The 27,649-nt window shown below is 38.2% G+C and overlaps 1 protein-coding gene across 1 annotated transcript; it reads right to left on the bottom strand.

Moving 5' to 3' along the window:
• Positions 1–27,164, bottom strand: ppcdc (phosphopantothenoylcysteine decarboxylase). The gene is made up of 5 exons (XM_034045723.3): positions 26,938–27,164; positions 12,561–12,656; positions 11,677–11,805; positions 9,101–9,269; positions 1–2,810 (listed from the first exon to the last, which is right to left on the bottom strand). The coding sequence occupies exons 1-5, from the start codon at positions 27,085–27,087 to the stop codon at positions 2,734–2,736; spliced, it is 621 nt and encodes a 206-aa protein (XP_033901614.1). The 5' UTR covers positions 27,088–27,164; the 3' UTR covers positions 1–2,733.
• Positions 27,165–27,649: the final 485 nt, after the last annotated feature.

Raw genomic sequence — 27,649 nt, 5'->3', positions numbered from 1 at the left:
TTCAGAACTGAACACACTTTATTATATATATAAACAAATAAAACAAACACAGGAACAAAAGAACACTGGCCTGACAGCCAAAACAAACAAACAAACTCAAAAGTATTTAACTAATTTACTGTCTAACTAAATGAGGGGAGCTAATCTTCTTACCCCAACATAAAAAAACCCATAAAATACCTTTAGCTTTTCTTTTTCTTTCTTTCTTTCTTTCTTTCTTTCTTTCTTTCTTTCTCTCTCTCTCTCTCTCTCTCTCTCTCTCTCTCTGTGTGACACACTCTCCCTGTTCAGGCTTGGTAAAGTGCTTTCACTGAACCATCTTCCTCCACAAACATTTCCTTTGTTCTTTTTATAGGATGTGGTCAGGGGTAACTGACTTCAATGACAATGACCAATTAAATACTTACTAGGCTGTCAGCCACAGAACACACACTTCCCATTGTGCAGGGCCTCTGCCCTGTCACAATAACACATTTGTTTTACACAATGAAAGCACAGTGATAGTAACGTAATTAAAGGAAATCTTTCATTTTTGGCACTTTTTTTCTGTGAAACTAAATGGGTTTTTAAATTGGCCAAGCCTTAAATTTTTAATTTACAAGCAGAGCGTACAAATGAGATTGCAACATGTTTATTCAAGCTATAATGAAAAATAAAGAATTTATGCTGGACACACTTTATTACAATTGTTATGCGTAACTGTATTTACATGAATAAAGTCGCTTCTGCTTTTAAATTATAAAGTATAAAATTATAAAGAAAAAAAAAAATAACAAAAATAATCAATTTTACTATTAACACATTTCTCAGTTGTGATTGAGATACATGAATGACTTAACAGTTATCAGATGATTTTTTAAAGGACAGTAGAAAAGTTGGGGTAAAACACAGCGAATCAGTAATACTTCATATTGCAGATTGTTTGTCCAAACCCTATCTTTATATCCTCTTGAGATAGGAAGTATCTGTGAAAGGACAGAGACTGGCAGCCCTTGGAGACGCAAGCTGCACATCTAGCCCCTGGAGCAGGGGAAGGCATGCAGGCACAGGGATCAGCACACTGCCAATGAAAGGCGAGCTTCACAATAAAAACTGAAGCCATCGATATATTCAGAGGTTTATTAAAAACTGTTCCTCCAGGGATCAAAACAAGATCATCCGAGATGAACCCATCTTGTTTACATGATGTAACCTCAGGCAACAGCGAAACGGTTTCATACTCACATAAGGGACACAATCTGCAAGTCATGGCACACTGCAAGAAACATCTTCCATGTAGACTGGGTGCAAATGAGGGGTCTTAAACTTAACAGTCCAATTATTTTCCCTTTTAAAATGGTGTCCAATTCGTAAAGCAAGAACGTGAAAGTAAACATTATTGACTTATGTATTATTACTATGTCTTAAAACAAATAATAACAATACTTATTCATAATAAACAATAAAAACACACAACAGCAGGGCTGAAGTTAACAGCTGAATGGTTTTGATGTAGTACACATAAACCAAACACATGACAGTGGGGTGAGCAAAGGCAGAACCAATACAACCATGTCAACAGTGAATTACTGTGCTTCCATTAAACTGCTGCAATGTTAATATGTTTGTATTATTTGTTTAATTCAGGTAGTGTCTTAGGTCATAGGATGTCATGCTTGCTTGCTATGGGGTACTGTAAGGTACAATTTCTTTTTTTTTTTTGGACCATTTATTTGAATCACTGTGAAATGTGTAATCATTCCTATTCAAAACAAGTTTAGGCTTATGGATATTAAGAAAAAAATAATATCTTTAGATTTGCCAAAAATCTCTTTCAATCTACAGGAGGTCCAATTATTGCTTACCACTGCTTTAGACCAACAATACTGCATTTAATCTATCATTTAGTCTATCAGCTAGAATCATCCTGCTTCTTAAAGGGGCTTATTCTGGAGTCTAAAATAGCTCCTCGGGTCACAAGTGGTTTCAGCATAGCCCGCAGTGAACATTAGCACAAGCTGCAGGGACTGAGGTACTCTCACTGTCAGAGCTGCGAGGGGGACTCTCATGGGGTTTCATCCTGTAGAGCCAGTGCCATTGTCCCCCAGCCCTCTCGATCAGTGACAGTGACCACAGACTGCCGGATATGTGGATTTGCTATCTGTTTCAAGCTGCCTGTGCTTTTGTAGTTTCCTGTGAAACTGTATATACCCTTACAGTATAAAACAAACAGCTGTGTCTGTATGGCAGCAAGTAACTGGAGGGGGTGGAAGGGGTGGGGGAGGGTGGCTTAACGTACACCCAACGAAGCAAGCTTTGCCATCTCAGGTTATCTGTAATGTATTTACTGAAGGCTGGATTTAAAACTAAAATACAGATTTCTTGTGTAATTCAATACAATTTTTCTATTTAATAAAAATAAAAGAATACAACATTTAGTATGTGTTTGAATTTTTAAGAAATGTGGAAACATTATTTCACAGCAAGTCAAGTCTTTCAACACCCAGGATGGTTCGGGTGGTGGACAGCAGCACTGTGTGTTATGTAGATGTGACCTGCCTCAAACATCAGGTGTAAAACCAGCTCTTGAAGGTCTCATGCTCCTCAATCAAGATTCGGATTTATAACGAAAACACTTCAGGGGCTGGCACTGAATATCTTCTTGTACAGAACCGTCCAGAACGGCTACGCCCAGGCACTTCCAATATCTCCAAGGCTGAGTGTTAAAATAACCCTAAACGCCATGTGTGTACCTCAGGAAGTGGGAGCCAATTGCACACATTCCTTGACAGCCTCTAGAATCGTTAAAACCTCTGCCATGGCTCCTTTACCTGCAACAAGACAAAAGATTTTGACTGAGGCGATTTGTCTGAAAAGAAGTAGAGATCAAGGACAATGCATTTCTCCCCATTAATGCTGATATAATCTAACACATCTTTTATTTACCTGTCGGGACACAAACCATAAACCCTTTACTGATTGGATAGCACATGCCAAACCATGGTCTGAGCAAGACCTAGAGTTGTGTGAAGATCAGACCTGGAGTTATGGGAATTCTGACACTTTACTGTTTGTCCACAAGGTCTCTAAATGTTGTCGGGTTGTGGTATTACTTATTTATAGTTATATCAAATATCCTAAGCCTTGTATTATTCATTCATAGTTATTTAATATGAATTATTAAATATCACTGACATGGCTTGAACAATTTTAAAGTTACACTTTAAAAGATAACATCATGGTTACTGATAGTACAAAAACAACACAGTTATTGCAAATAAAACCCCTATATAGAATATAGTCAGATCAGCTTTAACAGTTACAAAATAATTGATCAATTTTACCTGAACTGGGAGAACCTCTTACAGGCAGAACCTGGAGATGTAGATGGTTCGAGGAACTCAAATGAATTGTATAAACTTCTTATATATAGTTTATATGTATCTTAGCAGAGCGTTATATGCCTTATATTGTATACAGAAAATGGTGACCATATCTCAAAATTACTCCTGTGCTATGCATCTAAAAAATGTTATACTAGTTTTCATTCCTAATATGTATAAAGGAAATGGGTTATGCTACATCTGAGATCATTCTCTTTACCCCACTGTGGCCCTGCATTCACTCATGGAGTAATACCTTATACGGTAAAGACCACCTACTAGAGAACAAAATATTCTCTGCTAACAGGGCATAGAGTCCTGCATCGGGTCTGGTACCCGCGGGTGAACTTTCTCGGTTTGCAGTTCGGGTGCAGGTCAATAAAATATTATTTTCGGGTCTGAATTTGAATCACCAAAAATGTTTTCTGTCCTTTCAGTGTACTCGTCTGTAACCCTTTCCCAAATAACGTATTAGAAGGTAAATGTACCGGTATGTCCTGCACTGAAGCAGGAGGCGATTAGGGAGAAGTCAGCTGACTAAGCAGTGTTGTTCTCGCTTGTTTGATACGTCGCAAGATCTTTTTATCACGTCTGCTTGGTGATATTAAAACTGTTTGTGAACGATGTGAAACAAACGATAGCGCAGGATTTATATCATGAAGTGGATAACAGTTTGAGAGGTAAATCAGAAGTGTGGAATTATTTTGGAATCATAGCAAATGAAAATAATGAACATGTGACTGGATTCGTTGCTTGTAAAACCTGTCATTATGTTTTTGTAAACGACAGCCACAAAACTGGAACATCATCTCTGCGAAAGCACAGGTGTAGTTCCCTTTCAACTGGTGGCACAAAAGGAAGAGACAGGTATTTTTAAGAAGTGATAGTTAATATGTTACAATGTTAAAATATATGCACCACTAGAGAAAGCTACCAAGCTGTGTAGCCTATTGTGTAAACTCAATCTGTGGAGAATGGTAGAGATATCTGTGTATGAATGTGAGAGCGTGCGAGAGTCAGTTGACGCAGGCACCAGGTAAAGGACAAACACTTGCGGATTTGGGTCGGGTTGCAGGTCTTATTAAAGCGGGTTGGGTCGGATCGCGGGTAAGAAGATGGTGTTGCAGCGGGTTGCGGGTTCGGGTCGGGCCCTGTAGTAGCGGGTCAGAGTCGCCCTGTAGTAGCAGGTCGTAAAAATCGGACCCGCGCAGGACTCTAACAGGGCGTTCTAATTTTATCTCAGTGATATTTCCCACAGAATATACCAGTTTCTGCCACATCTCTAGATTCAGAAAAGTTTGCTTACAGCATGCTTTGCTCTGAGTTTTTGCAACTTATTTTAAGTTGGTTCACAGTACAAAGACAGTCTCTTACACAGTCCAGTATGTGTAGATGATCACACCAATACTTTCCTATATGTTCTCGCTTTTACTCTTTTACACAAAACTAACATGAATGTCCATTTTAGCCCTTCAATACCAAAGCTTACATTCTGGCATTCAGGCCATTAAAAGGCAGAAACATGTGGCTTACTTTATGGGGATGGACTTCAACTTCATGCCTTCGTGGAACTGGTTTACACCACTCAGGTTTGCAGAATACTGCAAGCAGAATTCCGAGGAGCATTGGAGCATCTTTTAGCAATGCAATGGAGCAATCCCCATGGAATAAAGGCCTGGAATGGCTCTCAGAGGCAGGGGTGGTGTATCACTGCACTAGAGGCTCATAGAAACAGCCACTCGACAGGGGAAGCTTAACTATACAGGCTGGGTACATATTGGGTTGGGAGATCCATGACCAACTGTGGATGACCATGGCTACCGGCAGGCCTTGCTCAGACAGCTCCACAATTGTCCAGAATCACGCACAAACACTCCAGGGACAGAATCAGATGATCTCTGGTTGCAGCCTCAGCTCAATTAGCCAGGTATCCAAGGTAATTAGGAAAACACTGTTCTCAAAGCCTTTGTAATGATACACCAACTACAGCAAGGGTTTTCAACCGGGAGTACCCTACCCCTGAGGGTACTTCTAAATGTCAGGGGGTATGCAAGATGACTCAGAAATGCAAAAATAAAAATTAAAGTAAAAGAATAGATTTGATAGATTTTATAACAGTATTATTTATTATCTCTAAACCACTGTGCATACATATTTCATAGTTTCAGAATGATCAATCACCTATTTATACACACACGTGATTTTGATTGGGCGGATTTCCACTGTTAGGCGTGGCTGAATTTTAGTGATAGAAATGGCAGCTGGTTGTGTTTGGTGTTTGATAGAATACAGCCAGATACATTCCTTAATTGAAAAAAAGGTAGTTTTATTATAGAACATACAGTGTTCTCTATCAGTTTTAAACAAAGTGGACAATTAATTTCCTTGTGCTTGCTGTATGCAGGTTGGGAATGGCGTCAGTGTGCTCTATCTTTGCTTGCTTTGCATAGAAAAATAATAAGCAAATTCTGACTGGTCCAGATTTTACAAGCAAAGGGGCAAAAAAACAAAACAAAAAAAACCATGCAAATATATGCAAAGGCAATGCAAATTGTGAAATGGACCCAGCAACTTTGTCATGGAAATTTCAGAACGTTTTCCAAAACAGAATGCGATTGTTAAGGCATGAGGCAATCCAGGGATTCTAGCCATGACCATTCCAGAGAGGTGGTTGTCTCTTTCCCCGTAGGCACTCTCAATGAACAGAGCAGGGATTTAATAAAGCCAGCATAAGCCACCATTACACAAGAGGAGCCAATGCTGTGAAAACTATTGATGCATCATAGACAACTAGAGTTAGCTGCTGCTAACAGATGCGCACCAGAAGTGTGTTTTTATGGGCAATATGATCCACTAGTGTTCCAGGCCTTGGTTGCAAGTGACTTTCTAATACGTTCAAGGTTGTTCTGTGAAAATGTACTCAAGGTGTTGCAGTAGTATTGTAGCTTATTCCCATTAATCAGCCCATTAATCAGATGGGATGAACGGCATTGTTGATGTGCCAGTGTCACATGAGGGGGGGGGGGGGGGGGGGAAATGAAACGCACATCACCCAGAAGAGAAGCGAGTTCATTAATAAGAGACTGGGGGTTCGGAGAACAAGCGAACACTGTTAACCTGGCTCCCCCTGGTATTTCCCGTTTGTGTAGGTTCATAATGGAACAAAAACATGACAAGACTGATTTCTAGGTTGACGCTGCACAGCATATTGTTAATGTGTTTTTCACGCATCCATAAATCATTTTCATTTTGGTAAATTAAGTAGTATTAAGTTATTCTGTCATTCTTTTTTTGTTGCTATCAATCAGTCCTTCTGTCCTAGTATCAGTCTGATATATCTGCCTGTTTCAAATTCGACTGAATTTGCCAGGTGAATTCATTGACGCTACTTGCAAACAGTGATGGTGTGTGCTGGGAACGTGTGGAGAATAGAAGCAAAACACAGAATACTTAATCACACAGCGACTTTCTGATATGAATTAAGAAGCTCTAAAAGTATGATTATAACTTATATGATTAGGATTTGTTTTTGTTTTCAGTAAACTCAATTAAATTATGTATTTTTCAAGAACGCAGTTTTAGAAATGTATTCCTACAGTGCTTAAAAAACTTAGAACACGGTTTAAAGTAGTAAAGAGAAATAAGTACTTAATTGTTTACTATGCTGACATAATTTATTCTTTATTGAACGTAATGCAAAAGATGTTTTTTTTGTCAGGGTGTGTTTTATAGCCAGTTGGATTTGAGTGGGGGTGTGTGGATGCTGCAACCTACCTCGCTTCCAATTTCTTTTTTGTACTATGATTGGCTGCAAAGACAACAGGGCTAACCAATGACTTGATAATGTTTTGTTAGGTGGGTTTTTATTGTGCACAGGTTTCCTAGTAAACGTAATATTATTTGTGTAATAGAAAATAAAAAAAAGGACTCTGTTAATATCTCCGAGTCACGGAGCCCAAATGTTCAAGTCCGAGTCACACAAGGTTGAGTCTGGGTCGGGTCCAAGTCTTTTGCGGCCGTGACTCGGGTCTGAGTCATGATAGATAGATCAGAATGCCACAGGAGTGAGCCAGGAGGAGGTACACCTTGTTCCCATTGAAGGTAATGAAACCCTGCATAAAAGGGTTGCGAACCCTGTAGTTAGGGCAATGCCAGGCTGTGTGAAGTGCTTTAGATGTGGGAAGAGAGTCAATTGGGGTCCAATTCTGTCTGCCATATGATACAGATCAGGTACGTCAATCCAAAATGCCTCACCTTTTCCAACACTGGCCCAACTTGCAAAAGAAATGTCTTGTACAGTGATTAATGTTTTGTTTTTCTTTGATCTTGCAATCCTAGTTTTTGTTTATGTAGCATATAATAAAAGAGAAATAAAACAATGAGTAAATATTGTTGTTTTTTCATTTGTACAATGTCCCCTTTTCCACATTTATTTTAATTGAAGTATTAAGTTAAAAAGTAATGTTATTACTTTATGAAAATATGTCTGTGGCCACTCTGTTTATTGTGAAGACACAACAATAGCAGAGCTTATAATGAAAAAGCATTGTCTATTTTATATCCACAAGATTTGATGTATTTCCTTTTACCCGTAACTACTATATACTGTGGCTCTGATTTGTAGTTAATTCACTTGGGTAAAGTAAGACCTTCACGACCTATTCTTACTCTAGGGATAGTTTTATACTTTAATACAGTGTTGAATATAATGGCTTTGATAACGTTTTGCAATTGAACGAATATTCCAATATTTGTCTGAATCCTGAAGGGATATCCGAACACAGCACCACTTAATATCACTGCAAAGGGACTGGGCAGAGATGGTGACACTGTGCAGTTTACATTATCAGGAGCAGCTCACTAATTACCTGGCAAAAAGGCATTCCTGGGTACCAATGATTATAAAAAAAACACCAACATACCACCATTACTATGCTATTTTTTTTTACTGTGGTTAAACTCAGCAAATTATGCTATTTTATTTGGCACCCTCTGCTTTACTGTACATACACATCTCTGTGTTTCATAAAGCTTGTAAAATTGCAAGATGTAAACATTATCCCATTTTTTTAAAAACATTTTGACAAACAGATCTCGCACAGAAAAAATTATGTTACCATAATTTCTCACAAACGTCTCTTCTCTTCCACCCCAATTTGAATTCCCAAATGACTCACTCCAAATTACACATCTGCGCAAGTGCTAGTCAGAGCTTCCGTTTCCCGTGTCTATGGTACTGGCTGAGTCTTGACAACTACGATTGCAAGTATTTAAAGTATTTTTGTATAAACCTCCCAATTTAAAAATGTCATTCTATGTTTGCTTTATAATGATTTTTTGTTTTATGTAGTTTTATATTTGCATTCCGTTTTATTTCCTTTTATATGTTGCATTTTGTTTTATTACATGCTATTTGGTATTTGCGAAAAAAAGGGGCTCTAGTTATCAAGCAGCATGCGGTATACACAGTTTGAAATGATAGTAAGTGTGGTGCAATCAGCTACGCCTGATATTAAGCAGAGCATGACAATAATCAAAGCGATATTATCAGGAGCTTGTTTTCATTGACTCCCATTATATTCTGGCCGTTAGCAGGTTTCACTGTATATGTTTGTGTGTGAGAAGACATTTTCAACATTTTGGACTTGATTGCTGAGGCTGCTTGTTTCCATTTAAAATGAGTTTCAATATTCTACGCAGAACCTGATTGGCTAAGACAATTGAGATTTAAAACGTACCTTCATCCCCACAGACAAGCTTCTTTGCGATGCAGGGAACCTCACGGTATCCAAACCCTTTCAGTATGTCTATCTGCATGCCTGTGAGCGGGTGCTCCCACATTGCAGTGTTCATTGCTGGACAAAAGAGGAGGGGTCGCTTGAGATCCCAGGCTCGCACCACACACGTCTGTAAGAAACAAGCCATAATCACAGCATTAGCAATGCACGGGGCCAGTGCAAACACATACAGGGCGCTCATAATAATGTAATCGGATTAGAGCAAAAGGCAGCACAGTCTAAAGGAGGCTAACAATATATGATAACACGTTTGGTAAAGATGGGTGCAGAATCAAGACAGTTATCATTTTCACCTTGTGTATGACAAACAGATGGAGAGACATGATTAGCGATTAAGGGTCCCCTTTTTATTTTTGTCTGGAGCATGATTTTTAAATGTTTTGTAACACTGCATGCAGTATTACTACTGTGATTTATGTTTATCTTTACCTGCTGTGTACACATGGCAATGCTCAGTGACAATGTACCCAGGGGCGCAATTTCATATCACCTGTTGCTCTTAGGAACGATACATATATCTAAATTGTACAGTTTGTGTTCCTGCTCCTATTTTATGATTTTCCCAGCCTGTGCTACTAATCCTACAATCCACCAACTCAAGCTTCCACCTATTAGCGACGAGAATAAGGTCGCGCTCCAGGAGGACAGTTCCCAGGACGAACAACTGACAGTTGCTGGCACTGGATTTTCCATCGCTCTCCTGCTAAAATCAAAAAAAGTAACTTTTAAAAACTCTATGTATCATTGGCAAATTATTTAACTCCGGCGATGTTTTGGGAACAGAATCAGCCCAAAAAGTTTAGTTAATTTGTTAATAAATGTTTCACAGACAGTATGCCAAAGTTTATTGACTGTTTGCGTCAGGTTTTGATTTCTAAGGTACCACGTTGAATAAAACAGTTAATCTTTGATTTTCAAAAAGTCACAGATGGAAATAAAGTTGACTTCGCTGTTTGGCAAAAGAAAAAAAATACTTTTTTACTGATTAAAATATGTGTGGCACCTCAGCAGGTGAAGCAAGTGAGGCGTATAATAAAGCATGAAACGATTGCATCTAAAGTTTAAATCGCCACTTCTGCATATGGAAACAACCAGTGCCTTCAAATTAAAGCTCTGCATAGTATTGGCCACGTTGCCACAATAAAGATAGGTGCGATAGGCTTATAGGCAAGCTGCCAATGCCTACAGGCTCTGCAGAGACAAGAATCTGCGGAAACCAAAGGAGTTTCCCTTAGAACAATGTCATCGTCAAGTTTGCTCCAAAAAGAGACAGGAAATCATAAAGTAAGGTAAGCTAGTTTCTACGCTTCTGATTTTTTTTTAAATGATCCTTTACACCTCGTAATTAACCAGAATGTCTGTAGGAAATTGCATTGTTTAGCCGAATGATAACATTTTAATGGAGCGGTTATGCAGTTGGTGGAAGGTTCGTAGCAGGTGTCAATCACAGTGTATTGCCTGAACACAGTGCGGCAGGCTTGATGCTTGGAACAATAATAAATAAAGAATATTCTGTTAGGTTCCTTTTGGGAATTGATTAAATTCTAGATGTTATTGTCTTCATTAAAATAAGCAACCAAGTATGTTTGTAAGCTAGCAGTAATTGAAATTGTTTCGCTTTGTGTGTAATCTTTTTAATATGGCCCAAGGTGCATGTAATGCATTTTATTTCTTGATTGATTTCCAATTTCTACTCCCAGATGGCTTTTTGTGCATGCTGAAGTGGTAGGATTAATGCTAGATACTATAATAATAATAATAATAATAATAATAATAATAATAATAATAATAATATATATTTATTTTTATATAGTGCTTTTCATAGTGGACCACCATCACAAAGCGCTTTACAGAGGTAGGCTGTGAACTGCGCATTATAGGTAGAGTCACTTACAATCGGACATTGATTTAACATCTCATCCACAGGATGGAGCACAAGGAGGTTAAGTGACTTGCTCAGGGTCACACAGCGAGTCAGTAGCAGAGGTGGGATTTGAAACGGTGACCTTCTGGTTACAAACCTTGGACTTTAACCACTGAACCACACTGCCTCCTATTATATAAAAGTTGAACATTTAACCTTTTACATTATTAAGGTTGCCCTACTGAAATCTGAACTGGCACCCCTGAATACAGCACGTTATTCTTTCCTCTTTCTAGCAGTGCATGTATGCTTGTTAATTGTGTTAAAGGATGTATCAGAATGCTGCACACTCTTCTTTCCTCTTTCTAGCAGTGCATGTATGCTTGTTAATTGTGTTAAAGGATGTATCAGAATGCTGCACACTCTTCTTTCCTCTTTCTAGCAGTGCATGTATGCTTGTTATTTGTGTTAAAGGATGTATCAGAATGCTGCACACTCTTCTTTCCTCTTTCTAGCAGTGCATGTATGCTTGTTATTTGTGTTAAAGGATGTATCAGAATGCTGCACACTCTTCTTGCCTCTTTCTAGCAGTGCATGTATGCTTGTTATTTGTGCTGCAGGATGCATGTGTCTCAGGAGTGTGTCACATTACCAGGAGGTTGTCACAGATCCCATTCGCCAGCTTGCCCAGAGTGTTGGCATCCAGAGGTGCAATAACCAGGAGGCTGGCCCAGCGTCTCAGCTCAATGTGCAGGACAGGGTCTGAACGCTGTTTCCACAACTACACAGGAATAGATCCAGGAAACAAGCAGGATCAAGGGTGGTAGCGTTACATTTGGGAGAATACTACAGAGTAGAATTTCACTGCTGTATTGGTACTGTATAATAAAACATCTGAACAATTATTTTAAACAAGACTATTAATTCCAGTAATATTTAACCTCACTGAAATAAACAAATGCATAAATAAACAAATAAATAAATAAATAAATAAATAAATAAATACAACATTTTGGGGTTTAAACTTTCATAAGTTTTGCATGGAATGGTAACAGGTTTAGATGCACAGCATTTTTCTCATCCACATTAATATAACAGTGCATCATAAAAACCCAACAGCTTCTCATGACGGGTTTTCATTGGTTACAATCTTACAGTTCATTGGTTAATCCTACAGTTAAAATGTTTTAGAAATTAAACTGAATCTCACATTCCTAACCTGTACACAAAGGGCTTGAACAGAAAATGAGCCACCCTGTCAAAAGAAGGCAGGAGGAAGGACCACTGTCAGCAGCCAGGACAGCAATAGATGCAAGCTGTTTAAATGGTTCTGATGGAATGCAGAACCTCTCTGTGCTATACAAGGAGGCGGACTACTTCTTCATTTACATTTACAAATACAACAGTCATGCAGGGGGCAGCCTCAACTGTGTGATACATACTGCAGGTGTTGTCCACGCTTTGTATATGTGAAGGTATGTGTAGATAACAGTGGAATAACAGTTTCACCAGCAGGCTCTTTAGTTTATACAGTACCTCCCACTCGTCCTTGTCACTGTAGATAGGGACCTGAATCTCTGCCGGGTTGTAAAAATGTTTGCCATGATCAGTGGTAACGACTCTCACTTCAACCTGAAAAGAAACTTAATATATTATATATTGCTCTCTCTCGATGTATAAATGATTAATAAATGATGTTTAAATGATTAATCACATCAGTGAGCTTTGATAGATTAAAAATATTTGATCAATTAATCTTGTCTACCTGCATGCGGCATCAAAAGACGGTGAAAACCAATCTTCAAAAATCGCTCAGGGTACTTACTGGAAGGTATACCCAATATTTCACAATATCTCAGAATGAAGACAAAAAACACTGAAACTTGCAACATTTGCTCATCGGTGCTTTCCTTTCACAGCAGTACTATTCAATGTTATTCAATGTGTTTCTTTGAAACGGTATCAGAATGATTATTATTTGCTTCACTTTTAAAACTTACTTTATTATACTCAGTCAAAAAACGTAATTAAATCAATAATTAAAAACATACAAACAAGAGAGAATCAAATACATCTTGACATTCCAAACAATCAGACACACACCTTCCCCTGTTTTGCTTTTAAAAGACTACACTTTGTAACCCAACCTTCAGCACCACTGATTCAAAAGTTATTGAAAAGGTAGATCACCCTGTGGGTTTAATCTAACTACTGTGTTACCTTTGTAAAGTTGGCCTCAGGCCCCACAATGAAGACCCTATAAGACCCTGTTGCCCTTCATATTTTGCTTTCTGTTTGAACTACACTGCCTTGTCCGCAGCATGTGCTACACATTTTGTTTTGTACTTCTATTGATCCTGCCTTTGTATTACATTTCGCTACAGACCTGCTGATCCAATTGTGCTGAAACTCTTAAATTGTTCTAATGCAGAAGTCCAATGCTGGCACAAATAATAATCACATTCAATGATACTAGTAAAACATGTCAGCATTAGCAAGTCAATATTAGTGTTGTACTTAAAACTAAATAACTTGTTTCTTTTTATAATGCACATTTGGCTACTCTAATTGATTACAGATCCTCTTAAGCTCACTAGACTCAATTAGCAGAGATCAATACAGATAGTTTCCAACAATATCATATGATATAGTAGCATCTTATGCAGCCTGTTCAACAGACTTCAGTCCCTTACATTATACCGTGTAACAAATTATTATTATTTTTTTTGGTTCCTGGGTAGTAAGGGTTATTTCCTAAATGCTTATGCCTCAAAAGTATAGAAAATGGCTATTATTCCCCACAAACTTTGCTTTTGTGACCAGGACAGTGATATTTTGAAATTTACCTATTTTCCAGAACATTCCAGATAGATTCAGTGCTGAGTAAACTTGGAGTAACGTCTAGAACTTTCCAGTAATATAAATAGTAGTATAAATACAGGGGCCTTAAGCCCACCAGTTCAGTTTAGTTCCAGCTGCCTAAGTGGATACATATCTGCATTTTTCTGAGATAGCATCAAGGTCATAGGAGACTTAAAAATGGTGGCATTCCTGATGGGTCTCCAAGGCGGTTTCACCAAGTTTCCCTGCTATCTTTGCCTTTGGGACAGTAGGGACACAAAGGCGCACTACCACAGGCGGGACTGACCACAGCGGACCGAGTTCTCTGTGGGGAGGAACAACGTCAAGTGGGAGCCACTGGTGGACCCCCGGAAGGTGCTGATGCCACCACTGCACATCAAATTGGGCCTTATGAAACAATTTGTCAGAGCTCTAGATAAGGGGTTGGCAGCCTTCAAGTACCTTCAAGACTTCTTCCCTAAGCTGTCTGAGGCAAAGGTGTCTTCGTCGGACCACATATAAAAGAAGATCCTGGAGTGCAATGAATTCCCCAAGAAGCTCACTAGTAACGAGAAAGTGGCTTGGAACAGCTTTGTCGCAGTGGTTCGGGGCTTCCTGGGCAATCACAAGGCCGAAAACTATGTGGAGCTGGTTGAGACTCTGGTGAAGAACTACGGCACAATGGGCTGTAGGATGTCCCTCAAAGTCCATATCCTTGATGCTCATCTTGATAAATTCAAGGAGAACATGGAAGCGTACTCGGAGGAGCAAGGCTTGCGCTTCCACCACGATATACTGGACTTTGAACGCCGCTACCAAGGACAGTATAACGAGAACATGATGGGAGACTACATTTGGGGGCTGATTCGTGAAAGTGATTTACAGTATAATCGTAAATCTCGAAAAACTACTCACTTCTAAATCTTTTGTAGTCATTTTTGTATTACTTTAGTATAAATACATGTTAATTTGGATTCATATGTTGTTTTTTTCTGACTTTGTGAACGAAAGGACACAAATTCGCCCGTTTTCTCATTGGAAATAGGTAAATTTCAAAACATCACTGTCCTGGTCACAAAAGCAAAGTTTGTGGGGAATAATAGCCATTTTCTATACTTTTGAGGCATAAGCAATTAGGAAATAACACTTACTACCCAGGAACAAAAAATGTGTTACATATCAGTGTCACTGTCAGCAACAAAACATTATCTTACATTGTTTTATTGTTTTATATCCTTCACTTGCACTGCACTATGTAACATGTACAGCCACGGGCACACCAAAGTTCACAGACTGATGATTGACAGGGTCTGTTGGGTTTTGGAATCTTCATAATAATTCTAATTTGGGGGCTGTTGATTTGAATGAAATGTGCATGCCCAGACTACATTTTTAAACCCTTAATGTGCCTTTTAATAAAAATAAAAAAGAAATCACTTTGGATTGCCCAAAGTCTTGATTCCTGTTCATGGACTGTGTCTGTGTGATTGATAGATATAGCTATTGTCAAAGTTTTGCTTTACCCTATAGAATTAACTAGTGCTTCATAAAGTCAAATGAAACCTGCTGAATAATGTTACATATTGCTTTGTAGTTTTCTATATACTTAACTGTGGTTTTCGGTAGACTTATGCAATATAATTGTGTAATTTGATTACACAATGTTAAATAAAAGATCTAAATTCTGTTCACATACTTATTTATTTTTAAATGATGTCTCAATCCTAAAAGTCTAGCCGATGCAAAACATTTGGCCATGCTGTGTATGTATGTGTGCATGTATGTATATGTATGTGTAAAATATATTATATATATATATATATATATATATATATATATATATATATATATATATATATATATATATATATATATATATATACAGCTCTGGAAAAAATTAAGAGACCACTGCCTTTCTCTGGTTTTACTACTTATAGGTATGTGTTTGGGGAAAATGAACATTTTTGTCTTATTCTATAAACTACTGACAACATTTCTCCCAAATTCCAAATAAAAATATTGTCATTTAGAGCATTTATTTGCAGAAAATGACAACTGGTTAAAATAAAAAAAGATGGAGTGTTGTCAGACCTCGAATAATGCAAAGAAAATAAGTTCATATTCATTTTTAAACAACACAATACTAATGTTTTAACTTAGGAAGAGTTCAGAAATCAATATTTGGTGGAATAACCCTGATTTTCAAGCACAGCTTTCATGCGTCTTGGCATGCTCTCCACCAGTCTTTCACATTGATGTTGGGTGACTTTATGCCACTCCTGGAGCAAAAATTCAAGCAGCTCGGCTTTGTTTGATGGCTTGTGACCATCCATCTTCCTCTTGATCACATTCCAGAGGTTTTCAATGGGGTTCAGGTCTGGAGATTGGGCTGGCCATGACAGGGTCTTGATCTGGTGGTCCTCCATCCACACCTTGATTGACCTGGCTGTGTGGCATGGAGCATTGTCCTGCTGGAAAAACCAATCCTCAGAGTTGGGGAACATTGTCAGAGCAGAAGGAAGCAAGTTTTCTTCCAGGACAACCTTGTACTTGGCTTGATTCATGCGTCCTTCACAAAGACAAATCTGCCCGATTCCAGCCTTGCTGAAGCACCCCCAGATCATCACCGATCCTCCACCACATTTCACAGTGGGTGTGAGACACTGTGGCTTGTAGGCCTCTCCAGGTCTCCGTCTAACCATTAGATGACCAGGTGTTGGGCAAAGCTGAAAATTGGACTCACCTGGGGGTGCTTCAGCAAGGCTGGAATCGGGCAGATTTGTCTTTGTGAAGGATGCATGAATAATGCAAATAAATGCTCTAAATGACAATATTTTTATTTGGAATTTGGGAGAAATATTGTCAGTAGTTTTAGAATAAAACAAAAATGTTCATTTTCCCCAAACACATACCTATAAATAGTAAAACCAGAGAAACTGATAATTTTGCAGTGGTCTCAATTTTTTCCAGAGCTGTATATATATACAGTACTGTGCAAAAGTTTTGTGAAAAAATGCTGTAAAGTAAGAATGCTTTCAAAAATAGACATGTTAATAGATTATATTTATCAATTAACTAAATGCAAAGTGAGTGAACAGAAGAAAAATCTAAATCAAATCCATATTTGGTGTGACCACCCTTTGCCTTCAAAACAGCATCAATTCTTCTAGGTACACTTGCACAAAGTAAGGGATTTTGTAGGCATATAGTCAGGTGTATGATTAAACAATTATACCAAACAGGTGCTAATGATCATCAATTCAATATGTAGGTTGAAACACAATCATTAACTGAAACAGAAACAGCTGTGTAGGAGGAATAAAACTGGGTGAGGAACAGCCAAACTCAGCTAACAAGGTGAGGTTGCTGAAGACAGTTTACTGTCAAAAGTCATACACCATGGCAAGACTGAGCACAGCAACAAGACACAAGGTAGTTATACTGCATCAGCAAGGTCTCTCCCAGGCAGAAATTTCAAGGCAGACAGGGGTTTCCAGATGTGCTGTCCAAGCTCTTTTGAAGAAGCACAAAGAAACGGGCAACGTTGAGGACCGTAGACGCAGTGGTCGGCGAAGGAAACTTACTGCAGCAGATGAAAGACACATCATGCTTACTTCTCTTCGCAATCGGAAGATGTCCAGCAGTGCCATCAGCTCAGAATTGGCAGAAAACAGTGGGACCCTGGTACACCCATCTACTGTCCGGAGAAGTCTGGTCAGAAGTGGCCTTCATGGAAGACTTGCGGCAAAAAGCCATACCTCCAACGTGGAAACAAGGCCAAGCGACTCAACTATGGACGAAAACACAGGAACTGGGGTGCAGAAAAATGGCAGCAGGTGCTCTGGACTGATGAGTCAAAATTTGAAATATTTGGCTGTAGCAGAAGGCAGTTTGTTCGCCGAAGGGCTGGAGAGCGGTACACGAATGAGTGTCTGCAGGCAACAGTGAAGCATGGTGGAGGTTCCTTGCAAGTTTGGGGCTGCATTTCTGCAAATGGAGTTGGGGATTTGGTCAGAATTAATGGTCTCCTCAATGCTGAGAAGTACAGGCAGATACTTATCCGTCATGCAGTACCATCAGGGAGGCATCTGATTGGCCCCAAATTTATTCTGCAGCATGACAACGACCCCAAACATACAGCGAAAGTCATTAAGAACTATCTTCAGCGTAAAGAAGAACAAGGAGTCCTGGAAGTGATGGTATGGCCCCCACAGAGCCCTGATCTCAACATCATCAAGTCTGTCTGGGATTACATGAAGAGAGAGAAGCAACTGAGGCTGCCTAAATCCACAGAAGAACTGTGGTTAGTTCTCCAAGATGTTTGGGCCAACCTACCTGCCGAGTTCCTTCAAAAACTGTGTGCAAGTGTACCTAGAAGAATTGATGCTGTTTTGAAGGCAAAGGGTGGTCACACCAAATATTGATTTGATGTAGATTTTTCTTCTGTTCACTCACTTTGCATTTAGTTAATTGATAAATATAAACTATTAACATGTCTGTTTTTGAAAGCATTCTTACTTTACAGCATTTTTCACACCTGCCTAAAACATTTGCACAGTACTATATATATATATATATATATATATATATATATATATATATATATATATTAGTGCTGGGACAGATATCCAAATATTCAAACAAATATTATTTGACATGTATTCGGATACAAAAATCAGCTGTTTGTATTTGCTAGAAACGAAAAAAAAAAAATTCCTTGCACTTATTTACTGCCTCACCAGAAGTTGTGCGACAGTTTAAAAAAATGGCAAATGAAAAAGAGCTCTGTGTGATATGTGAGATTTAATATATTAAAATAAAAAAAAAATAAAAGAAACAAAAACACAGGCTCAACACAGCAGATCTTGAGCCTCTATTAAAAGTTTTAGACAACAAAAAGCAAACACACCAGATTATGCGTGTGCACACATAGTGATCTCTATGGAAGTCCATCTGGTTCAAAAACGCGTTGTGCTACTTTAGAGCGAGTTAGAGCGAGTCAGAATCTCATGAACTGCCTTGCTTAAACAGTGCCCAACTTGCTGGAAATGTTGTGTAGTGATTTTTATATGGATTGTATATATTATATATTTTTTGTTGTGACTTTTGTTACGTGGAATGTAACAAACAAAAACCAAAACAGTGAGTTTTTTCCCCTTCATTTTATAACGCCATTTCCACGTTTGTTTTATTTGAAGTGTTTAAAGTTTAAATTTCAGTTGTTTGTTTGTTCAGCTACAAAAAGGCACAAGTAAACATAGGACATTCCTTTAATAGGTTATAAAGTTACATAGTGACTTTAATGAGAAACCTAGCCAGCTAAACAATAAAGATGTTCACAAGAGGCAGTTAAAAGATACTGTATGTCAGTCAAACAGAAAAGTAATGAGCTGTGACCTAACAGGATGTCAATCCTTTAAAAGAACGAGTTTAAAGCTGCATGGAATGCAACAGACCCTGTCACCAAAGGAAGTTAGCTGTGTCGCAGGTACAATAAACTGGCAGGTCTATTCAAATACACTGGGGCTGGAAGCAGGGGCGGATTAACGCACAGCCAGGCCCAGGTGCCCCAGCCTCTTAGGGGGACCCCAGTAAAACTCACTGTAACCGCTGGATCAAAATATAGCAGTAAATAAATATAGCAAATGTAGCAATAAATAAATATTCTTTAATATAATAATGGATGAATACAATAGCCAGGTGTTTGTAAGTATATCAGAATTTTGTCCCTGAAAGATCTCTCCACTATCCAATAAAATACAGTAATACGTCTGTTTTTCACAAACTAAACACATGCACAAGTTTTGGTCAGGAGGCCGGTGTAGAGTGTTTTTTGTATAGGGCGGTGGGCTAACGAATGTGGATTTGTAATTGTTCATGTTTTTCCGAAAGCAGATCTAGGTATTTTTATTTAGTTTTTTGTATGTGACAAAATCAAGCAGTTTCATTTAAGCGTAGTATATTGTGATATGATTTGTTTTATATTAATGCACCAGGTAAACATTCTATGGGCCTATTCATGCATTTTATTGTTGTTTTAATGAACGGGGGGGGGGGGGGGGGGTCCCCAATGTTCTTTGTGCCCCAGGGCCCCAGGAAGTCTTAATCCGCCTCTGGCTGGAAGATCAAAAGGTCTTCCACTTGTCAATGTAACAGACATCTCAGAATAATAATGTGAGACTCTTACATGGAATTGTGCTTGTTTTAAATGATGCAATCAGCATTTTAAAGGAATTGTTTATTTTTATTTTGGGAACAGATTCTACTGGAAAAGGTGATAAATAACAGCGTATAGTTTATTTATTTAATGAAATAGATGAATAACATACCTCCATGATACAATTGAAAACAAAAAAATCCCCATAATCCATTGCTTTGGGTTTTCAAATGCCAAGCAAAAGTTGGCTGGATTGATTTTTAAACATCTATCCATTGGGACCGAAGCCTCATTTACAGGACCCACTGTCTCAATGCGTAAATCTCCTGGTTAAATAAATACATAAGTACCATTTGATTTGTGCTCCATACTGTTCTACGCAAATGAGTCATATGGTTTTCCGAATGCATGAACGCCATAGCAGAAACACCTGTGTGCAAATAACCTTTCTTTAAATAACCTATTTATTATTTCTACCTTACTGGAACAGTGTAATATGTATTGTTTAGTAACTGTTAAGTACTGTTTATTCCCAAATTGTAAAGTTTTATTTTTTTTAATTGAACAAAACACATTGCCCTTTAGTCTAGAGGAGGTAGTTAACATGTTTACAAACACATTTAAACATGGCAGCTTTACCAGGGATTAAGCTGAATCTAACAGAACAACCAAGTCTTTGGCTTAAAGGCCTGGTCACACGGGCGACTTCTATTGATGGCAACAAGAGGAACACATTTCTTGCCTGTGTGTTGCCTTGCATTTTGCGGAGGTCACACGAGAGATAAGTATGCGGTTGACATGGAGAGACGTGAGCTCTCTTCGATATGGAAATTAAATACCATTGTGAAAGAATATTAAAACACTCAGTGGCCCATCTAAACGTAGAGCCCTGATAACAATATGTGCAGTGCAGATTAAGGGTGTAGATAGCAGGTGTGCACATGTATTAATCATTGAAAACTGATTTTCAGAGTTATAGATATTTCAGACTTACGAACAGCCTCCATTCCCAGGGTGTTGGTAACTCTGAACTTCTACTGTAACACAAATTCTACTGTAAAGAACAGCGATTAACTCTCCTTTCTTTAATAGGTATTTTGATGTTTTTTCCACTCCCCAGAGAATATTTGGTTCAGCACTATCTTTTATGAAAAAGGTAGAATGTTTTCCATATTGCAAATTGTACACAATGCTTTCTTTTTCATATATGGAAATCCAAATCCTAGTTTGTTATGTCATACTCTACAAAAAGAGTACTTTGCACATTGTTATTATTTGAGCCGTTCATTTACCAACTATATATCCAGCCATAGACACATGATATATATTAACTGCGCATGCGCTTCTATATAGTGCACACCACCATACAAGCTTGGAAAACAGGGTCCAGACACTTGAATGAATTTCAGTTCAATTAAAACTCAAAAGCTTACAGAAATGTGCCAGTGAAAGAATTCGATTAGTGGATCCTGTCAACATTTATAAACTAAAAATAGTTGCAGCACGAGAATCTAGAATAATAAAGTAAAAAAAAAAAACAATTCTGTTGTGTGTCAAATGTGAAGCAAACTCTTTAAGCTGTTGGTCTCTTACCAAGAAACCAAAGTCACATGACCCGTAATCAAACAAGAGAATGACAGAATATACTTCAGATCATTCCTCGCAGATCCCCTCTGCGTCTGTATTATAATTACACCTCCAATTAAGTGGATCCCTGTCTCACAATTACAACTTCCTAATGAGATCCAAACAGAACCACACATGTTTTGATCACATATCGCTGAAACATGTACTGACTGTGGGGTCTCAGTTGTACTATAAATTAGCTTCTTGTTCAGTTTGTTTAAGTTAATGCATAACTTCCCCAGAAGAGCAGAGTTCAAAACAATAGAATAGCTTTAGTTCATTAAATACAGGCTCTCAATCAGGCTGGCGGAATAATGGGCAACAGGACAAACAATTTTGTGAATGGATGTGTAAAAAATATCTATATCATTGATACTGTATGTCCAGAGATTAAAACAATGTGGCAGTAAAATAATTTCGACTGGACACTACCTCTAATAGAACTTATAGCAATTGAGAGAGTAATATCATACAGTTGTTTGCCACAGACTTCAGGAACAGTGGTACTGTATTTAGACCTGCCACTGTTGGGATCAACTGAAACGACCCCACAGTAAGCGAGTCGTCTGTATCATTGATACAGCCAGAGGTTATAACAAAGTGACACTGAACTGCATTAATATCTGGTTTGAAATAGAAGCTCTTAAAACAAACCCTAACTACTTTCAAGCACTCTTTATTTTGACCCAATTCACACGAATAAATCTTCCTTATTTATATCAAGCAAAATAACAAAAATGATTTTCTGTGATATTAAATTAAATCACATAAGCCTTGCCGTCGTATTCATTAGCTGTGTATTTTTCTTTTACCATTATCTTGGAGTATTGGATTATTACAGAAAATAAAAATAAACATTGATTTTCAATTTTTGAGCGGAATAGACTCCACAAGGTGTTAGAAGGTGCTTGAAGGATGGTAAATCGATCCTGTCTAATATTCCACGTAATTGGTGCAGAGTGATAGATCGCCAGGGTACACCAGTGAAACATGCCCACACCAGTGCAATGCCCAGTCAGGTATACAGGTGACAATTGAGTGGTCTGTTGCTTTGTTGGGAACGTTTAGAAATTCCATAATGATACTGCTCCGGGGTCCGCAAATGAGTGTGAATGTATCCTCTCTGCAATATTAAATATACCTTACTCTTTATTCAGCAATAGCAGCAGCAATGACAACAGCAGTGGCATACACAGCACCACCCATTCAACCAGGTTTCAAATGCAAATTTTCTACACTGAGTGTGAGCTACACAGCGAGTGAGACAATATTCTTCCCTAATGTAATCATGCCAGAACAGTACAGTTATGTCAAGACCTCTGGTCATAGGAATATCAGAAACGCACTGTTCGAACGCACTGAAAGGGTTAAGGGGATGACCTTTGGACTGTAGCACAAACCAAACAGCAAACGTGTCTCTTTCAGGGAGTCACACAGGCAGAACACATTTCCATACAAGATCACGCCATTTTTATGTAAATCTTATTTGCTTCAAAACTGTTGGGTTTGTATTAGAGGTAAAACTACAGTACAATGAAAAATACTGAGAACCCTGCAATGCAATGAGCAATGTATCAGTTGTTGTGAGGGTCTTGGGATTAAATTGGCAGTGTATTGGGGTATTTACCTTTTAGTAGCAGGTGAGAGGAACAAGTGTTCACTGTAAAGGCTTATTCAGACAAGTCGCAATAAATAACCCTATTTCCTGTTTCAAGCCTACCGGTATACTACTGCAACCCTTGTGTATGAATCAGGAAAGAAAACTGTAAAGCAGGTTGTGTTACTTTGTGGCAAATAAATACCATCTCAGCAGCATCAGTTACTTAAAAAGAAACTGGGAATGAGAATCGCATACACTTCTTGCTGTAGTACTCCCTCTAGTGATCTTGATAAATGCTTGTTTCATAAAAAGCGTGCTGAAGAATAAGCTCAATTTTAACATGTTTTCAGCTAATATGAAAACAGGAAAATGAATCAAATACCAGTACAGCTACTCGACAACATACTGGCGAAATGTATCCTGTCAGTGATGCGTCAAAACAGAGAAGAATTTGAGCCGCACACCCTCCGCGGTATACTGGGGAGCACAGACAGGTATTTAAAGAGACGCAAAAACAAAAGAAAGTTTAGATGCAAAACAAAACCATTTTAAAAAACAAGGGAAGGGAAGGGAAGGGAAATGGTCATATGTGCTACTTTTTGTGCTACTACATTCCATTGTAAAAGGCTATAACTAATTATAACAAGTAAAAGAAAAACATTCAGACTTGTCATTCTTGCCACCAGAAGCCCTCGATATTATGCACTTTGGTGTTGTTTATTCCTTATATTATTATCAATGCATGTGTTTCTAAATAAAAAATAATCCAATGCCAACAATAATAATTGCCCATTTGCAATTAATACCCGCCCCCCACCTAAAAACAAAGTCTGTTTTTCAAATATGATTAACTAGCAGATACGGGCAGACACACATCAGAATTCAAATATTGTCTGTTGTCACTGGCTTGTCTTTTTTTGCATATCAACTGCACATAGGTGCCTGCAGATTCAACTAAGGGAACAAAGAGCCACTAACCAAACCGGTGTGTTTTCTGAATGTGCACAGAGCGAGTGCAAACTGAAGATACGGTGCAGACATGTAACTGGATTGCTCAAGCAACAGGAAAACTACTGCAGGTCTCTGGGACTATTCCTCGCTCCTCAAACATGGCACTAACCCTGTACTGTACACCCATTGGGTTGCCACAATGACCACTTCATCAGGACCCCACCCATTCATTTGCATTTTACCATGCACCATTTGCACATGCAAACCAGACTGTGTACAGAGGATTAAATAGCTCAAGGATGTGGAATCATGTATTGTATTTTTTGGTACACCAATACCTTGAAGGAAAGTCTACAATGTTGGGAAGTAGTGTATTATATTAGCGTTACTATAATCTAATCTGATCCCATTTTTCAGTAACATGTTACTGTAATGGTTCCTTTTTCAGACAGGTAATGAAAGTGGTAATGCATTACATTGTATGTGAAAAAATAACATACTTTTAAAAAAAAGGACTACTGGTACCGGTGTATTAAAAATGTGCTAGTGTTTGCATAATACAAAAAAAACTTTATATTTCTTATAACTTGTCATTGAAACAGTTACGTGCTGTACATCAGCCCTACCCATGCTGCAGGCATTCATGACTCATGTTTTATGCAAGGTGAAACACGTTAAACTGTCAATAAAATGTATGTTTTAAATTGTTTACTGCAGTGCTTCAATACAAAAGGCAGGGTAGGGCATCACATAAAACAACCTGCTGCATCTCATTTGTGCTGTATCTCACACCTACCTCTTTAAGTATTTACAATACTTATAATTAAAGTGAGTAGACCTAGAGCAAAAACCATCACGTGTCTACAGCTGATATTTCCCATGGGAAAATGTGCTGTACATTTTGACCAAGTTAAGGTTAAATGTTTTACCCCATTTCTGTTTTGTCCTGTTGATAATCATCAGACCTGCAGACTCATTTGAGACTTCATATTTAGAATTATTGTGGAGGTGGTTGTATGTCCATATTTCACATTTCAGTTTTGCATACAGTATAAGAACGGTTGGTCCAATTGTGATTAAACTTTCCAAGGATGTTCCTAAGAACATGCTATTGAGTATATCAGAACTCGAGTCTGTTTAGCCGTCTGTCTGAATGATTTTTTTTTTCATATTAAGAACGACTTGTCCAAAGCCGTATTTGGACAATAAGCCTGTACTTGGTAGCTGTGTGTGCTCAGATTTTCTTAGAGGGCACATTTAAGCAGCCCAAAATGTGCCATCTGTACCTGTTCAACACTCCACAAACATTTTAAACAGAAAGAGGTAAAGAAGACTTGTGATTTCAATACTGTCAGTCAGATGGCTAGTAACAAAAACTGCTCCAATATCAATGCTAAACTGGCTCTGTGAAACTAGCAACACGTCAAGTGGACAAACGTTTAATTATTCTATAGTCCATTCATTTTAATTCCGTACATGGTCTTGCTGTACTAGTGCTCAAATACACACTCTCTTTTTTCTTTATATATTTACCCGAAACCTCGCTTAATATAATTTTAGGAAATGATATGTCAGCACTGTGCTTGTATCTAGAGCGCGTGTGCCGATGAAAATAAAAATACGGCTAAAAACAAAACAGTATTCTGTTCAACAGAAACAGTCAGTAGCTTAAACACACATAAGCAAAATGCTTCGTGTCTGTCTGTACAGTTTGAAATTTGAATGCGCCGCCTCTGCTAGCTCTGCGACGCTCAGCCAATAGGCAGGGACGGGACGCTGAAAAGAATTGTTGGAAATGTGGGATTAGGCATAGAAGCAAAGGTATATTTCAAGGTCTTAAAACGACATTTCCCACAATTCTTTTCAACGTCCTGCCTATTGGCTTTGTGCCCTTTTTTTTGCAGTTGGTTCTAAGTTAGTATGCAGCTGGGGATAATCCTGAGAAAGTACTGTGTTATCTAGTCCACAACTTGGTGCTAAATCTACAGGTTTGTTGCAATTGGCCCATCGGGTCCCCAGGATCAGGTTTGGGAAGCCTTGGCATAGACCAAACAAAATAACCCCAGTAAATCATACCTAATAATATGAACTACCATCACAAATACAAGACAACCTGAAACCTACAAATTCACAATAAATCATACAAGAATCATTTTGTTGCTAATATTTACTGGAATATTTGTATCCATTCAAGTATTTTAAAATAATGTTCTTACCCTCATTTCACTGCAGTGGAAATGTAATTCCACGTCTTTATCACTTTGAAATGACTTCTGTACTGCAACGTTGTTGCGCAACCCCCTCTTATGGTGTTTTTTTTTGTTTTGTTTTTTAGCACAGTATCTTTCCAGTTAGAATGTCATCATATACTGATTGTGTCATCACAGCTTTCATAACTGTGGGGCAGGTAATGAATGCAAAAAAGTGCATTATTAGGGCACTCCAATATCTACGAAACAGCATGGTATTGGGGAATGCTTTTCAGAGCTGTATAATTCAAAGTTAACAACATGTATTATCATTGAAAAGCTGCTTTATTGGGTATGGGGGACATTGCACTTTCAAGAAGAGTAGGATAAATAATAATAATAATATTTTATCCGCCAGACAATATATGGAATAAAGAACAATAGCATATCAATTTAAAGGCACGGCTGGAGGCAATGTAAAGGAACTGTAAGAACACAAGCGAAGGCCAAAAGTACGCAGAACTTCACTTCGGCCTCTCTGGTACTCACCCCGGGTATTTCAAGCAGTTTGCTGACCAGTAGGGGCAATTTTAGGGCTGCCACACTGCCAGTTACCCCGACAAGGACACGGTATTTATTGCTTGACAAGTCACTTGTACCTACACCCTCTTTCTCTGCGTTACAAGCCGCTACCTGCATGTCTGCAGTTTTTTTCTTGTCAACACTGCGGCTCTTCCGCACGTTGGGAACGCCTACTCCGTGACTAGGAGCGAGGGTGATAGGTCAGTTTAAAAATAATACATATTTTACTATCAGTAACGCATTACTAAAATTGGTAAAATGCAATATGTACTACGGGATATATAGCATTATCAATACTATTCACAAAATGCAGACTAATGTTTACTATGTCTACAGATATACCACAGCTCCCCTCTGGCTGACAGTTGGTTTAAACCAAATGCCTTTTCTCTGATTGTGTGCATTAACACACACAGCCGGGGGAATTCGTAAATGTATGCATTGCTGTCCGGGTATTATCGTAGTGCTGCATAATCGATTCGTGGGTTAGTTTATATGATCGGAAATATTATCAGAACTAAAACAAAAAATATGGGTCACTGATAAATATGTGCTTGGTTGAGTCCAGCTTCCATTTCAAAATCAACAGAAACACGTTGTATTTTCAAAAGTTTTTTTTTTTTTTCATGAAATAGATTAATAATGTCTAAATACAAACTGCAAAATATTCATAACAACA

This window comes from Acipenser ruthenus, chromosome 21 (assembly GCF_902713425.1).
Source record: "Acipenser ruthenus chromosome 21, fAciRut3.2 maternal haplotype, whole genome shotgun sequence".
Taxonomy (NCBI): Eukaryota; Metazoa; Chordata; class Actinopteri; order Acipenseriformes; family Acipenseridae; genus Acipenser; species Acipenser ruthenus.
The sequence above is the reverse complement of the archived record's forward strand: the minus strand, read 5'-3'. Positions and strand labels throughout refer to the sequence as shown.